At 64.1% G+C, this 16748-nt stretch overlaps 1 protein-coding gene and 1 non-coding gene across 2 annotated transcripts; both read right to left on the reverse strand.

Moving 5' to 3' along the window:
* Positions 1 to 906: 906 nt before the first annotated feature.
* MLC1 (modulator of VRAC current 1) lies at positions 907 to 15002 on the reverse strand. The gene is given in 12 exon segments (XM_036019767.1): positions 907 to 1049; positions 2337 to 2462; positions 4096 to 4218; positions 4679 to 4735; positions 5680 to 5796; positions 6912 to 6983; positions 7249 to 7347; positions 11023 to 11124; positions 11583 to 11636; positions 13040 to 13129; positions 14198 to 14245; positions 14247 to 15002. Coding segments are annotated over 12 exon segments (1092 nt in total). The 5' UTR covers positions 14376 to 15002; the 3' UTR covers positions 907 to 974.
* On the reverse strand, positions 10616 to 10723 carry LOC114514221. The gene has a single exon (XR_003685955.1). It is a non-coding gene; the product is annotated as a U6 spliceosomal RNA (small nuclear RNA).
* Positions 15003 to 16748: the final 1746 nt, after the last annotated feature.

Here is a 16748-nt window from a genome sequence, read left to right on the forward strand (position 1 = left end):
ACACTGTCCCGAAGTCTGGCAGGCGAGTGGGGGCGGATAGAGGAGACCCCCAGCCCAGCCCAGCCCCCAGGTGAGTGAGGATCAAGACGGACTACTGGTTAGCAGGTGGTGAGGACTCCCGGGCGGAGCGTCTGGCAGGTGGCGGCCGTGGTCTGGCCAGGGGAGCAGCGGCGACGGGGTGGGAGGGAGGGGGAGGGGCTGTGCCTGGCCCAGGTCACCGAGGCCATCGAGACACAGAGACGCGACCCGGGCAGTTTTCAAAGCGGTCGATGCGGCCCCGCTCCAGAGGGCACTGAGCTGGCGCAGTGGGTGGCTGAGCTCCGTGTGGTTGCTGACGGAGGGCTCAGGGGCCGGGACTGGCCGGTGACAAGTGCAGACCAGCTGCACGTGCGTGGAGCATGGAGCCGCACCCCGGATCTGGGCCGTCCGCAATGACTGGGTCGGCAGAGAGAGGGCAGCAGTGTGGCAGGGGTCGTGGTGGGGAAGGGGCGTAGGCGCGGCTGCCCTGCGTCCACACCCCGGGGAGCAGCAGCGTCTCGGGGCCTGGACACAGGACAGAGCGGGCAGATCCGCCCTCGTCCGGGAGACGGTGCTGGGCGGGGCCTCGGTCTGGGAACTCGGAGGGGAAACGCCGAATGGGCTGGGCCGGCGTGTAGCCGTCTGCACACAGCAGGTGCTCAGCGAAACCCGGGCAGGCGCTGGGAGAGGGGCGGGCGGAGCAGACAGCGGCGGCAGGCCACACTGGACAGGAAAGCTGCCGCGGCCGGCGCAGGAGTCCAGCCCCAGCTCGGGCCCTCCCTCACCCGGCACCGAGCTGACCGACCCGCAGGCACAGCACGGCCAGCATTTGCCTGTTTGGAAATGAAAGTCCACCTGGCAGCTGGCGGCCTCACTGCGGGAAGGGGTTAGAAGGTAGCAGCTCGGGTTGGGGGGGGGGGCTAGCATCTGGGCGGGGCCGTGGGCGGGGCCACGCGTCACTGGGCCATCTGCACCACCACGGCTCGCCAGGCTTTCTCCTTGTCGAACTCCTTCAGGGGGCTCCGGGCCACCTGGACCAAGACAGGCAGAGGCTGTCCTGCCGGCCTGCCACGTGCGCGCAGGCAGCTGCACTGACGGGGCAGCCCCCCAGCCTTGGGGGGCGGGAAGGAGACCCTGGGGCCTGCAGGAATGGAGCCTGGGGGGTGCTCTCTGTGGGGCCGCGCACCGGCTCCGGGTGGGGGCCGGCACTGGCCTGGTGGCCGCGGCAGCCGGGGCTCCGGAGGACTCACACTTGCTCCTGAGCCCGTTCTCCCAAGAGGCTGGCACCCGGCAGAGCCAGCCTCTGTATACAGTAGGTGCTGCATAAATACTCCCTGACAGGGCAGTGACACACCACAGTGCAGGCACCCCCAGCCCCTTCCTGGGGGCTGGGGGCTGGGGACTGGGGGCAGGGCCAGCTCCCCACAGAGCGGGGGCCGGGGCCTGGCCTGGGCTCTCTGACAGCACCAGCAGGGGGACAGGGGGGTGGTCCTAGGGGGGGGGGCGGGCTCAAGACCTTCAGAGACGGGGGGCAGTCCCCAGGCCCAGCTCCCAAGTCCTCCCCCCGGTCTACACCAGAGCCCAGTTCGTCGCACGGACAGCCCAGTGCGGGGTGGGGACAGAGCTGTCCCCACGAGGGGGCCTGACCCCGCCAGGTAACCACAAGGAGACGGTGGGCCTGAGGACTGTGGAGGGGACAGCGCCAGGACTCGTGGAGAAGGTCAGGGCCACTGAGGACGGGGCCCCGGGCAGGAGCTGGGTCCCCTGGGAGGACCAGGAGCAGCTGGTGGGGACACAGCGCCGGGGTGTGCGGAGAGCGGGATGTGAGACCATGAGGGGCCCAAGGGCGGCCGGGCAGGAGGAGTGTCCGGCAAACCCAGGCCACCCTGCGGGGCCTCGTCTGGGGCATCGTGCACCCGAGGGCAAACCCCCAGCCTCTCAGGTGTGGGGACGACGAGAGGTGGGACCTGGGCAGGGGTCCGGGCAGCCTGAGCCTGGAGGAGGGGTGGCCGTGACCTCCCAGAGCCCGGGCAGCACCCCTGCTGGGAGCTGTGTGTGTGTGTGGGCCCGGGAGCAGCTTCTCTGGCTGCTGGAACCCAGGCACGGGGGCAGGAGCAAAACTGAAAGCCTTCGGCCCCGAATACTTTTTCAGGATGGATTTGCGTTTGCCTGGCTGGTATTAAAGAAATTCCGTATTTCACTTCTCCAAGATGTGTCTGGAGATCTTGAAAGAGGTCAGCGGGGGAGGGTGTCGCCTGGCCCAGGCCCCGGGAGGGCCCCACGAGAACAAGGAGGCCCCCGGCTCCGAGGCCACTCACCTGGGCGGCGGGGCGCTCCCGGGGGCCGGCCACCTTGAAGCTGGCGCACTGGATGACGGTGCCCGTGTGCAGGCCCGCCTGCAGCAGCAGCTCCAGCATCAGCAGCAGCAGCAGCACGTCGTGGGACTGCCGGGGGCAGGGGGGGACGGGCCGTGAGTGGCCGGGCTGCCGGGGGCTGCCTCTCGGGCCCCCGCACCCCGTGCGTGACCCCCACCCCGTGACCCAGCGGCCAGCAGGTTTGCAGGAAGCAGCACCAGGCCCGGACACTCAGGCGACAGACCCCTGCGTTGTGACCTCAGCAGCCTGAGGGACCCTTCTGCCCGAGTGCCGTCGAGAGAGTCGGTTCTGCCCCAAGTTCTGCTGTTCTGGGTGCAACAGGCCCCCACCCCACCCCCAATGGCCCGAGGCCGGCCCTGTGGACGGTGTGGGCTGCTCTAGTCCCAGGCTCCCGTGCCCCCAACAACCACACGGGTCAGTGGGGAGCCAAGAACGCCGCCGTGGCCACCCGGTGCACCCTGTGGAGGGGTGTGCATGGCGTCATGGCCTGGATGGCCCGTCCACTCACTGGGGACTGGCTGGTGACCTGGATCACATGGACTGTTGTGTGCACGGAAAATAATGCGATAATTAATACACAATAACACAAGCCCCAACTGGTGTGTCTTGGCGGATTGAGCCAGCAAACCAAAGGGTCACGGGTTCGATTCCCAGTCAGGGCACAGGCCTGGGTTGCGGGCCAGGTCCCCAGTAGGGGGCGCACGAGAGGCAACCGCACATGGATGTTTCTCTCTCTCTCTTTCTCCTTCCTTTCTATTCTCTCTGGAAGTAAATAAATAAAATCTGTAAAAAACAATAGTAATGCAAGGATGAACTACTTCATGCTCTGTGTACTCACAGCTGTACGCCCCTCTTTGCCCCACCCTGTGCTGCTCTAGGAGGAAGGAGCCCGCCAGCCCCCAGATCCCAGCCCCTCTGCACAGTAGCCCCCGCAGGGCAGGGCTGGGGAGCCTGGGCTGCTCCCGCCCCCGGCAGGGCCCCGGCGTCAGGGTGGCAGCTGCGACTCTGCAGCCAAGCGGACACCTCCTCACCCACTGCCGCTCACACGGGAGCTGGGGTGCGGGGGGGGGGGGGCGCCCCAGCTGCTTCCCGCCTGATGTGCGAGCGACCCGGGCCAGGGCCGGCCGTCAGCGCCAACCCGCAGGCAAAGGTGCTGGACCGACGTCCCTGTGGTGCCCGGGGGACGTCCCGTCACTCCCTTCCTGAGAGTGGACCGGGGACCTTGCCTCCCCGGAGTCAGTGCGGGACGGCTGCCCCCGCTGACACCACAGGAAACAGAGTCACGGGTGGGGCCGTCTCCCAGACACCCAATCCAGCCTCCAAAGGGTCAGTGCACGGTGGGGTGGGTGGGGGGACTGTGGGGCGACCTACAGCCAGATGCACACTCCGCCCCGGGCAGGGCTCAGACCCCAGGTGCGTTCTTGGGACAGCTGGAGGGAAGTGAGGGAACTGGGCAGCAGGGGGCCACAGGACAGCTGGGGCACCTCGGTGTGACGACCGGCCATGGGGGCGGGGCCTGGGCGGAGCTGGCCATCCCAGGTCCGAGGGGCACAGTGGGCGTCAGCCCCCAGCGGCCCCCGAGGGGAGCCAGGTGGAGCTGGCCCAGGCCCTGCACGGTCAAACGGGGTGAGGAATGCCGGCCGGGAGACAGTCCCCAGGCACGCGGCACGGGTGTCAGTGGCTTTGGGTGTCGGACACGCACCTTGAGGGCGGGCGGGTGATCGTCAAACACCTCCATGACCCTCCTCGCACTGAAGGTCAGGTACCCGGCGGCCGTGAACAGCAGCGGCGCCGAGAGGCTGCAGATGGCCATCAGCACCTCCACCTGTGGAGCAGAGGGCCACGGTGTCCCGGTCCCAGCCTGAGCCTGCCGCACCCATGCCCGCCTGCTGCTGAGGGGCCGCCCCAGTCGGCCCACTGGCCCCACATGCACTGGGGACCCCAAGTTCCCTCGACCATGGCACAATGGTCCGTGGTGCCGGGAAACTGCCACCCATGGCCTGCCTGGCACCCTGTCCCCACGTCGCACAGAGAGGCCACAGGCGTCCAGGCGTCAGGGCTGCGTCCCACACTGGGACCGGGCACTTGGGCCGGAGTGGGTGGTGGTCCCATCCCACGACTGGCCCTGGCAGATGCAGGGCAGAGGGAGGGGGGCTCCTCCCGCCAAGTACTCGGCCCTGACAGCCCAGCCCTCGGGCAGGTGCCCCGCAGCCCGGCGGCTTGGCTCCCACGAGGCAGACACCAGGCAGCAGGCCCCGGGACCCTGCGGCTAGGGTGGCACCTACCAGACACCTGCTGGGACACTCTGCTGTCACGTGACTGGCAATGGCGCTGGGGAAACACTGAGAGGAAAGACAAGAGGAAGACTTCAGAGGTGACAGGCCGAGAAGTCAGACTCCCAGGGGCACCCTGTGGAGTGACGGGTGCCGCCTCATGGCCGGGGGGGACAACTGAGCCCCACTTTTGGGTGAACCTCCTGGCACACCCCACTGCCAGCGTCTCCCCACGTCCACTCTTGGCGGGGACACGGTCCCAGGCAGGGGGCGTGGCGGGCGGTACGGGTCTGCGGAACCAGCCAGTGCAGGCTGCACAGAGGTCAGCAGGGTCCGTGGGGGTCCCAGGTCCCGCATGGGCGGCGCTCGGCCTCCAGCCGCCCTGACGGGTCCCAGGCGTGTGGCTCCGGGTTCGGGATCCGGGCAGCGGCCGCGCTGGCCTCTGCGGGGAGACCTCGGCCTCGCTCCCCGCCCTGGACAAACGTCTCTGGGCGAGCGCCACCCGAGTGCGGCCTCGGTTCCTCGGTGGCCAGGCCCAGGAGCCCAGGAGGCACCGCGCCCCAGCGGCCCAGCGGCCCAGCGGCCTGACCACGCTGACCACGTGCTGAGCTCTCACTGGTGCCGGCTGCTGCGAGGAGCGTGTACTGGGGTGGTGGTTAACGGAAAACAATGGCGTGCGGTAAATGTATCTTCTGAAATATGTGTCAGGCTATGAAGCTGTGTTAGAGACTATGGAATTATATGAAATAACAAGTATTTTTAGGCAAAAATAACACAAAAACTAAAACAATGAAAGCTGTTACACTAAAGAGCAGCTGCCACGCTGACCTTGGGGGCTGTGGATGCCCCGGTGCCTCCGACGGGGGCCAGGGCCCACATGCCCACCCGCTTGTGCCCCCGAGGCCTTCCTGCCAGCGCCACCCAAAAGAGCCCAGCACCTAACGGAGCCCAGCTCCCAGTGAGTGCAGCCGTCCACCCCGCAGACGGATGAGGGCCCTGCTGGCCACACTCACGGCCACTAAGATCCAAAAGAATGTCACCGAGAGGTGCGGGCTGGAGACGGCGTCGTCCACATTCAGGGCGATGACCCCACCCAGGACTGCAGAGACGCCAGCAATCACCTCGATGACCTGTGGGGCAGGGCGTGGAGGCGGCGTCACCGGGGGACAGGGGACCAGCTGCCGGAGGGTCACTGACCGGCAGGCAGGGTGGGGCGGCGCGAAGAGCTTGGGCCGGGGGTCAGCACGCCGCATGGATAGCTGGGGGATGACCTCCAAAAGCCCCGAGGACACGTCCCTTCCAGCCCGGAATCAGCAGGAAGAGGCGGCCGCTCCCACCAGTTCAAAGGCAAACGGGAAGCGGCCCCGACAGACAGCGGCGATGAACGCACGCCGATGGCTCAAACAATTCCCCAGCCCAGCGGGAACGGGCTCGAAGGCCACCGAGAGGACAGCGAGGACACGGGAGGGAACGACGTCGGCCGCTGTCCGTAGGGGCAACGCCCCGCAGAGTGAGCAGCAGAGAGGCGCACGGGCAGGCAGTGACCAGAGACACCCTCCGTGCCTCAGAGTAGCCAGGACAGGCTCCGTGCCAACGTCCTTCTAACGACAGAGCTGCTGTGTGATGTTGCGAGAGAGAGAGAGAGAGAGAGAGGGATTCCCCGGACGCAGCACTGCACAGGTGTGTGTGTGTGTGTGTGTGTGTGTGTGTGTAAATGGAAACACGGCCCCTCAGCGAGAACCTGCAGACCTATGAGGGGAAACCGGTGCCGCCAGCTTGGGATGGGGGGCGAGTCGCTTTCAGTCACAGGACCAGCGGACTTAAAACAAAAAAGGACAAAGTAAAACGAGAGGGTGGCCAGGTAACTCATCCCTGACACCAGGGCACTTCTGAGCGGGACGGGGACACGCTGCTTCAGGGCCCCTCGGGGACAGCGGGCGTCCACCGGGACTGGCCGTGCGGCCTCAGTCAAACCCGTCCCTGCGTCCAGCCGGCGTCCCTGTCGGCACCGTCTCTGCCCGGGGAACACGCTGCCCTACAAGGCTGCCGGCAGCCCCTGAGACGAGGGGCCGCGTCCCAGCAACGTGACAAGGGCCACATCCCCCACAGACAGAGGCACATGCCCCGTCCAGGCGGCCACAGCCCAGCCGTCTCCCAAAACGAGCGGGTGGTTGAATCCGGCCTGGGCCACCCCGTCCCCGAGCGGAATAGAATAATAAGGGGAAGGAAAGGGGGGTTTCCTTACCGAGTAGGATTTCAGGACCCGCACAGGAAAGGTCACTTCGTACAGCGTGTTGCTGCTGTCAGAGACGGAGCCCTGGAAGGACAGGACACGGTGACCTCCCGGGCTGGGCGGGGCCTCCACCTGGCGACGTCCCCAAACACGAGCAGCCAGAGGTCGAGGTGGCTGCCAGGCTCCAGGGCGGAAGCTCAAACAGGCGCCCCCCCTCCAGCAGACCGGTGGGTCTCTCTGTGCGGCACTGCTGGGCAGAGGTGGAACCCAGCCCCCTGCCCCCCGCAGGCGGTGAGCCTCCTCGGGGGGGCTGCCCTGCACAGAGGGAGCGTGGCGCCGACGCCCCTACCTTGAGCCTGCCTGGCGCCTCGCCGGACCTCGCGGAGACGATCACCGTGGCCGCCATGAGCAGCTCCAGCAGCAGCAGCAGGATCAGGTTGAAGTTTATCTGCCAAGGACAGCACGGCTCTGCGGGAGCTGCTCTCCTCCCTCTGCCACTGCGGGCGGCCCCACGGCCAGGCCTCGGCGCCCGCCGGCTCTCGGGGGCAACCCTTGGGGTCCTGCACGAGGTGCCCCCACATGCCTGTTTTTTCCACCACTCCTAGCCGGAGGGCTGCGCTTGGCCCCCCTGAAGGGAAGAAAACCCACGCTCACCCCCAAACCCGTGCACGTTGACTGTGGCCCTGGCGCCCAAGGCCGAGGACCCCGGGGCTGTGGGGGCACCGCTCCCTGTCCTGACCCTGTTGGCAGTTGCATGAATCTACGTCTGTGTGACCATTAACAAGTAATGCACTAAAGATGTCGACTTAATATCAACTGCTATTCATAGAGTTACATACTAACAAATGTGTGTTTCACTGTGTACACACTGGCCAGTCCAGAGCCAGCCCCACACCCTTTCTCCGTGGGGTTCCTCCTCCAGGACCCTCCTGGGTCCTGGCCCTCAGCACCCAGGCCAGGGACCCAGCCACCAGGGGGGCAGCCCCTGTGCCTGAGCCCCGACTCAGCCTGCTGCCCTGGCCGCTCCTCCCCAGGAAGCCCCAGCGAAGGCTCCTGTGGCCTCTGTCCCCGCCTCCTCCCCACCCATACCTGCCTCCTGTGTGTGCCCCCCCTCAGCTGGTGTCCCCTGCTCTTCGGCCTCACCGCACCTGCACAGCAGTGAAACCCGAGTTTCAAACCAAATGGGATTCACCGGTAAGTTTGAGCTCTGTACTGTTTGTGCAAATTCTATTGAGTCTTAAAATGTAGCAAAAAGTTTTTCATCAATAGCACCTCTCTGTACCAGCAATAATCAATCTGAAAATATAATTTTAAAAAATAATATGCCCTTCATGGTAGCAATCAGGAACTACTTAACAAGGAGCACAGAAAACGTTAAAACCCTCATGAAGGACACCCAAGGTGGTCTGAGGAAGTCGAGAGGCAACCCCTGTGCTCAGACGGGATGGTATAACAAAGATGTCAATTCTCATAAAATTATTCTGCACACTGAAAACGATCATAATGGAGTCCCGGCTGCAACTTTTTAAGGAACTCAATAAGCTTGCTCTAAAATAATTTGAAATGAGAGAGGACAACTTTGAGGACCAGGGAAGTGGCGGGGCGCTCTCCCAAGAGACATAAGACGGACTAAAAAGCCATCGCAAGAGCGGGGCAGCGGGTCACAGACAGACCCACAGCAGCAGCGCCATCTGCGCTGGCGGGTTGACCCTCTTTCTAAAAGCAGGTGCAGCCACCTCGACTACACGTGAGCAAGAATGAACGTTTCAACCAACGGTCACCGGCGTCAGTTCAACCGCAAGAAGTTTCATCAACTTGGAGCGCCGTGAAGACGTGCAAAACTGTTCAATTGTAACGCAGCACGGCTGTGAAACCGTCACTACTGCAAACAGCTCCACAGAACTGCGGCGCAGTGGCATGCCCGGCCCCAGGCTGACGCTCAGCCCCGACCCCCGACCCCCGGTGCACAGTGCGCTCCCAGACCCTAAAGGAGCGCCTTTTGGAGCTCCTTTATATACACACACAAGTCTCCGCCCCCTGGTTTCTGATTGGTCAGACTAGAGATGCTCTGATTGGCTGGAGCCCCACAGCTCTGATTGGGCGGGAGAAGCCTCATTCCTATTGGTTGAGAAGGGATCCCGAGGACTCCTCTATCCCGGCTGCTCTCTGACCACAGGATGGTGAGAGGATCCTGCGCAGCGATGGCTGCGGAGCTCTGCTTCTTCAAGTCTGAGCCCAGGGAGTTACTGGTTCCGCCATCGTGGTCCTGAGATTCTGGCATGTGCGTGGTTCCAGGTTCCCAGCCGCGTGTCCTCAGTACGAGGCTCAGGCTCCCACGCGGCAGCAGGAGCCTGAGGAATGCTAACTGCGGACCCGGGCGCAGTGGCCTGGTGGAGGCGGGAGGGGGTGGGGGGCGTCTACGGGGACGAGCTCCAGAGGAGGCCGACGTGGCCGGTCCACCGGCCACTCTAGAAGGCTGTGCAGCAGGTGTCAGGCGCCCCTTTCAAGTTATTTACCTGCCCTGTGACCCCGGGCGGGTGACGTGCTGCTGTAGACACTGGACACTGGACACTGCCTTGGTCTGGGGTGTTTGCCCCAAAGGACATTCTGCGAGGACCCACGCTTCCTGGTCACACGTGCAAGCCCTTCTCCGGGGTTTGTGCTGTGGGGGCATGCACGCGGCGTCACCGTGCATGCGCTTCTTCAGAACACGCTACAGAATCCGGACACTTCCAGGCCTCGGAGCCGTGGGACTGGAGGTTAGCGCCCTGGGGCTTCTGCCCGTCTGCTGTCGGGGACGGCCTCTCCCCGTGGTTTGAATTTCCCTCCTCTGATAACTCACCAGGCCGATCATCACTCTGCTGCCTGCACAGCACCCTCCTCGGGGAGGGGCTGCAGCCCTCTCCTGGCGCCCTTGACTCCCTTGTGGCTCTGAGCAGGGGCCTGGGACGGGCCTCACCCCCCCCCCCTGGAGAATTCGGGTTTCTTCCTCAGGGCGGGCACACCTGCGCCCCTCCCGGCTGGGCCCCAGCCCGCTGGGTCTGCTTTGGGGCTGGGTCTTCATGGCGGTGGGAGGGCAGGGGCAGGGCTGCTGTGCTCACTGTCTCATTGGGATGGCAGTGTGACAGCTCCGGGCCACAGGGTCCAGTGCCCCAACGCGTCCTTCAGGGGGCACCCCCTCCCTGGCCCCAGCAGCCAGGAGCAGCAGATGGTTTTACTCGGGGCCCACGTCCACACGGCAAGTATTCCCTCCATGAAGCAGCATTAGGATCCTGGGCAGTCCTTGGTGTTTTCTCTGGGACAGTCCTGAGCACTTTCGTTACATTTACCCCCAGGAACTTTCTGTGATCATTCCCCTAACATGTATCTGCGTTTAAACTACATTTTCACACTTACTTTCCTGTTGCTGGCACAGACAGATATTTTATCCCGGCATTCATACCCGGCAACCTGGGCCACGTGGGTAGCAAGCGGTCTCTTCTGTGGACAATGGCGCGGGCGTCCCTCTCGGACCCGCGAGCGCCTGTCCGTTTTTTGTGCCTCACTGGCCTGGCTCAGCCTCCCTCGGGGCCACCCGCCGTCTCCCTGGGCTGATGGCTCTCTCGGCTCTGGGATGACAAAGACTGGCTGTTCCCTTTTCTCAGAGGGCACCTCACCACCTGCAGCAGCAGACGCGATGAGGCATGCCGCTGTGTTCCTGTCGGGTTTTTTTTTTTTTAAATACGGAATGCTCCACGAATTCGAGCGTCATCCTTGTGCAGGGGCCGTGCTAACCTTCTCTGCGTCGTTCCAGTTTTGAGTGTACGTGCCGCCGAAGCGAGCACTGTTGTTCCCGTTAACAGTTGTTCCTGTTAGTTTTCAACAACTGTCGCGAAAGAGGCATTAAAATTTCATCGACAAATCCGTCCGCTGGAATCAGTGAAGAAGCTAAGAGAATTCTGTTCTTCAGGAGCATAAATAAAATTCTCCAGCTTGTCAGACTCAAGAGCCGTGACGCACACGGACACGTGCCCAACCCACAGACGGTGCTCGGTGACGCCCCCCCCCGGCAGACCCTCAACGGGAAGTCACGCCCCGGAGGACATGGGCACACGCGTGGGACCCAGGCAGCCCCGGGACTCACATCTATGGCCGACGGGTTCAGGACCAGTTTGCAGCCGAACCAGATCAGGCACGTGGTGGTGACGGCAAACGTGGACACAAACAGCATCTGGAAACTGGGGATCTGCAGAGAAGACGGCGGGGGGGGGGGGTAGGTGTTTTCCTCTCCTCCGAGTGACTACAGCAGTGGAGGCAGCAGTGACCTAAATGCAGGTCACTGATTGAAAGTCCTGGAGACGGTGACACGTTAGCATTGGCCAGGGCGGGTGCCCCGCCAGCGCCTGGGGACAGAGAGAGGGAGGGCACAGGAAACCGACAGCGGGGGCACCGGGTGCTGCGGGAGGTGGAGGGGCACTCCACCCATGCACAAGCGTGTGCATGCACACGTACAGAGGTGCCCACGCACATAAGCACACACAGAGAGGTGTAAGCATGAGTGCATGCACATGTTTGTGCACACGGGTGCTCTCATGCACACGCGTGTGCCTGTTAGCCCCACAGGGCCCGGGGTCTCTTCCACAGCCCGAGGGCGGTGCGGCCGCCCCCCCAGGGCACAGGGACGGGGCCGGGGGCCGGACTCACCACACTGACGTTCCTCCTGGACACGGCGAAGCTCACGATGGCCGCGGGCACACACTGGGAAGAGAGCAGGGCTCGGTGAGCGGGGGTCGGCCTCCACACGCCCCGGAAGCTCAGCCCCCCAGGACGTCAGCAGGACCAGGGTCGCTGGCCCGCTAGACGCGGGCTTTGCTGGACATTGAAAGGCCCTCAGGTCTGTCGGAGTGATTTGTTCTGGAGAAAGTCCCAGCGTTTCTGATGAGACGACGGAGACACCGGCCGGTGAGCGGTGTTGGAGGCGCACACACTCGGGAGCCGGGCGGAGGTGCCCTGCGGCTCGGGACCGGGCTCGGTCTCCCCTTGAGAGGTCACACCTCGGGGAGGCAGCGGGACTGGCCCGGAGTCCAGGGCCGCAGCAGGTTCTTGTGGGGGGCCCGTGTCGGCCCCACAGGAGCAAAGCCCAAGGGGGTGCCGGAAGGTGGGGAGGTGGACAGAGGGGGGCCACATCAGGTGATGCTGTTGTGGGTGACAGGCCCTGCAGACCCCAAAGTTTGGGCAGCACGAGCTGAGGGGGACACAGCAGTGGTCGGATTGGGGGCGGGGCGGGGCCACCGAGGTCCCCATGGGGACCTGTCTCTCCAGCCTGTCGCCTGAGGGTGCAGGGCACTGCCAAGAATTTTGCTGGGACCCTCAGCCTAGGTGGGCGTTGCCCTGGCGCCACCAGGGTCAGAGGTCAGGTCGCTGTGGCCCCAAGAAGGGCTGCTCCAGTGGTGAGGACCAAGGGTCACCTAGAAGCTTCAGGACTGTCCGGACTTTTGGCATTTCTGTACCACACTGGGAGAAGCGTTGTCTTGGGCCACACATTAAATGCACCATGAACCTTAATCACTGAACAATCTCAACATTTACGGGCCTGTGTCGGGCCCCCTTCACAGCCGTCCTGGGCTGCATGCGGCCTGAGGGCTGCCGGTTGGGCACCCCCGTGGAGACAACAGTGAGGGTGGGATGGGTTGTTCCGAGGAGTTTGTTCTAAGGCAGCAGAGGCTGGCACCATGGGGTAGGGGTATGGTGCTAGGGGAGCTTGTGTCTGTGTTTTCAGATGTTTGGGGATGGAGATGGGGCTAGAGCTGGGGAGCAGGCAGGTGAGGGTCCCCCCATGAGACCCGGGACCTGGCCTGGGACGGCCAGTAGCCCCCACAGGCAGAGCACAGGCTATGGGAGGGCGGGGTGCAGCCCCATGTCCTGGAGCCCGAGGCCCCTGAGGGCAGAGACCAGGGCACCGTTCCCAGCCCCACGTCCATGGAGTGGCTCAGACTTGCTTCATCGGTGGTTTCAGAGGCCATCGACCCCACTGAAGCCGCAGCCCCGAGAGGAGGCTCCGAACGAGCGGCAAGGGGCAGCAACACGTCACTCCCAGAGCACGAACCCAAATGCACATCGGCAAACTTCGTACCAGAGATGGAACCAATGGTGCTGCTTACCGATCCCGCAGCACAGCGCAGGTAATCCATCTCGGAAGGAAACACGTTTCCCAGGTACAGCGAGAAGCCCGAGGTCACAAGCAGGCAGCCCTGCAACGCAGAGGCAAGTTCAGGTGACAGCACCGCACATCGGAACTCCACGGAGCACAGTCGTCTGCACGCACCAGCATTGCGCCTGGATCCCGCTGGACCTGACTCCCGCACAAAACACGGCCACGGCCCACCCTCCCTCCAGTGTCAGGCTATGGGCTTCACCATTTATTTGAAGAAAAAATTTAAGGCGAGAAACGGCACCTCTCCCCAGAAAACACCCTCACCCCAATATGTGCGATTTCTGGGCCTTAGGATCCACACCCCCAGGTCCAGGCATGAAGCCCCGTCCAGCTCAGGGCCGGGAATGGAAGCTCACTGCACAGGGCAAGGTCGCAGGGTGGTTGGGGGTCAGACCCGGGGTCTGGGCAGGGGGCCTTGCGTGTCCCACCGTGATGGTGGTGCTGGATCCCAGGAGCCTGGGGTGGGTAGCAAGGTCCCGGCCTGGGTCCTGGGCTCTTAGCCAGGGTGGCAGGGAGCCCTGGGGTCCCCAGGTGACCATGCTCATGCAGGCCAGACTAGCTCCTTCAGTCGTCTCGTGCCCATCCACGCACGCCTGGAGGTGACTGTCCCAGGACCCCTGGCAAGTCTCCTCCAGCGTTTGGCCCCCGAGGCCTGACCCCCAGCTCCCTGCTGGTCCTGTTCCCTAGTCCCCGGGCCTGCTCTGGCTCCATGGCCTGGCCCCCCACCCCCGGGACACCGCCCCACCGTCACACTGCGGAAGGTTCCTCCCCACCTGCGCAGGGTGACACCAGACCCCCCCCCAGTGGCTGAGAGCGGTGGAGGTCGCCCACACACCGTGCATGACCCTGTGGACGGGCAGGTGGGCCCTGGGCTGTCCCCACCGTGGCAGGACACAGCGCAGCCCGAGCCCAGACAGCAGCCTAGGGCTGGAGCCGTGACTGCTGGCGAATGGAGGGCAGCGATTCACTTCGTGCAGCACAGCCCCACGGGGCCCTGCAGAGCAGAGGGGGGAGCTGCCCTGTCCCACCGGGCCTGGGAGCAACACCGACCGACCGGGACGCCTCCTGGGGGCCACGACCCCGTGGCCCTGGCCCAGCTACTCACCCCCATCAGCACGGAGAAGACCCACGTCTTGTGACTGAAACAGGGGGGGCAGCCTGGAGGCCAGCTGCAGGTCGCCAGGCTTGGCATCCGCGTAGCCCCCCGCGTCGGGCCGACCCCGCTCCAGGGTGGCCATCCGGTCGTAGCTGGGCTCCTCCCGGCAGGACTCCTCCCGCGCCATGGCGCCGGGGCGGACGCTGAGCTCGGTGCCCACGGTGGCAGTGCCTGGGGCCCTGCGTCACTCTGCTGCTCAGATCACTCCAAACAATGCTCCGGCTACACTAAGTTGTTCTCAGTGACAGGAGTCTTGTTCCAACCGCAGGGCTGCAAATCTGAGGAAGAGAACAAGCACTTCTCTCGAGAAGGGGCTAAAACCACTTTCTCAGCAAAACCCACCTGCCCGTCTACACTCAGGTGGGGTACTGGGCCTCAGGTGCCCACTGACCGGCCCGCAGGCCTTTCGGCCCCCGCTCCCCCGGAGGCGCCGGCTCCTCCGAGGCCTGCAGCTGCTCAGGGTGGTAACAGAACCAGCGTCAGGCCCCGTCCGTTCGTCCGTCTGTCGGCTGGTGCTCGCTGCCCGGCTGCTCCTGGGGCGGCGCCGGTCTCTGGGTGATGGGCTCACTGCTGCCCGGGGCCTCCAGCAACAACCATTCACCAAGGAACAAAAGCCCAGCAAAGCTGCACTTAAGCCAGGAGCAGGAGGACCTCGTCCTGAATGTCAATGAGGTGCAGCAGCGGCGACCCTGGAAAGTTCGCGATGGTTGTGTAACCGTGTGACCGCTGGCACGGAGCCTCGCCGGCCCTGTCTCAACTCCCCCAGGAAACAGTGGGGTCCCGAGGTCCCACTCAGGGCAGGCAGGCAGGTCGTGGGGCGCGGGGACAGGCTTCTCGGAAGGAGTGTGCCCGAGTGGGACCCCCCACTGCCCCGCACAGTCGCGCAGGCGGAGGCCGGTGCTGTTTGGAGGCATAACTTTGTATTCAAAGGCCTCATTATACCTCCTCTTGAGCAGCCTTTTCCCGTCCCCCGTGATCACGGGAGGAGCGCTCCCTCACAACCGCACACACGTCTGTGCTCAGCCCGGCTGGGCGGCCCCAGGCCTGCCCCCGACTCTGGTCTGGGGTCCCACCGGCAGCCCCAGAGCTCCCTTTACTTCTGCTCACTAGGCAGAGAAAAAGGCCGGGGGCGAACTTCACCCGGACACACTGGCTCGCTGACAGGCACAGCAAGAGTCTTTGTGCACACGGCCCGAGCTCGGGCGTCCGGAGCGCGGGCTCCTCCAGCACGAACCCCCGTGCGGTCCGGGCAGAGCCCTCCGCTTCCATGTGTGGGACGTCGGGCGGTGGTAGCGTTGCAGCCCAGCGAGGAGGGTCACTGTTCGCACACAGTCGCCTGTGACGGAAGCAAGGGACCGCAGAGCCTCCCAAACGTCTTCACCCGCTGCCCTTCAAGGCCATAAGCAGCGCTGGCAGGAACCGGTCCGACTGGGGCGAGCCCTTCTGCGTTTCTTCCTTGGATCGAGTTGCGAGTGTGCAGTCCTGTGATCTGCAAAGTGACCCCCGCTATTTCCAGTGCCCAGCTGGCGCCACACAGAGTTTTTACAATAGTACTGTTGGCATTTTTTCCCTGTGCCGGGCCTCACGTCCCGGTGACTGTTCTGTAACCACCGATCCGTGCTTCTCAGCCCCTTCCCCTGTCTCCCCCAGCCTCCAACCGCCCCCCGCCGGCGCCCATCGGTCTGTTCTCTGTGTCTGTGAGTCTGTCTCTGCTTCACTTGCCCATGGGCTTTGGTCTTTAGATCCCACGTATCAGTGAGATCATGCAGTGTTTGTCCTTCTCTGACCTGTTTCGCTCGGCGCACACCCTCTAGACCCGCCTCTGCACTTCTCTTTGCTGGGAGGAAAAGGCTCAGCAGATTCCACCACTTCTGAGCCTTTACAAACAAGTCGCCTTGCATGAGGGTCATGGCGCGGACGCCTCAAGCCTCTAGGGTCACTTGAGAAGCGCTTCCTCGGTTCTGGCAGCACCAGTTTCTGGGACGAGTCCCTTCTTCCAAATCTCCAGACCAACTCCCCCTGCAGCCCACCCCCCGCTCCTGCTCCGAGCTCTTCCCCCGGCTTCCACGTTCAGGCCTCCATTCAGCAAATGCTGGGTTGGCAAAAAAACAAAAACAAAAAAAGTCTGCGTACTTTGCTGCAAAAAATAAAAGACACAGTTTTCATTTGCACCAATAGGTTTATTGATGTGTGTATGTCAACTATCTTCTCTCTATTGGCTTCTAGAGAGTCGAGGCCAGGAGTGTCCACCTGCGCGAGGCCCCGCCCACTCGCACAGAGCCCCGCCCACCAGTACGAGCCTTGCCCGGGCCGTGGCATCGCTCCCACAAGTCACCGCGCGCTTCGCCGGCTAGCGCGCTAACGGTCGCCAACGGCCAACCCCAGGCTGCTAACGGTCACAGGGGACACGCAGGCCTCATTGGCCAATTTTGACAGGACTCGGCACAGGCGTGGGCACCGTGATCCCCATTGGCCAAACCCCACTGGGCGCAGTTGCAGG

The sequence above is a fragment of the Phyllostomus discolor genome, chromosome 2, assembly GCF_004126475.2.
Source record: "Phyllostomus discolor isolate MPI-MPIP mPhyDis1 chromosome 2, mPhyDis1.pri.v3, whole genome shotgun sequence".
Classification (NCBI taxonomy): Eukaryota; Metazoa; Chordata; class Mammalia; order Chiroptera; family Phyllostomidae; genus Phyllostomus; species Phyllostomus discolor.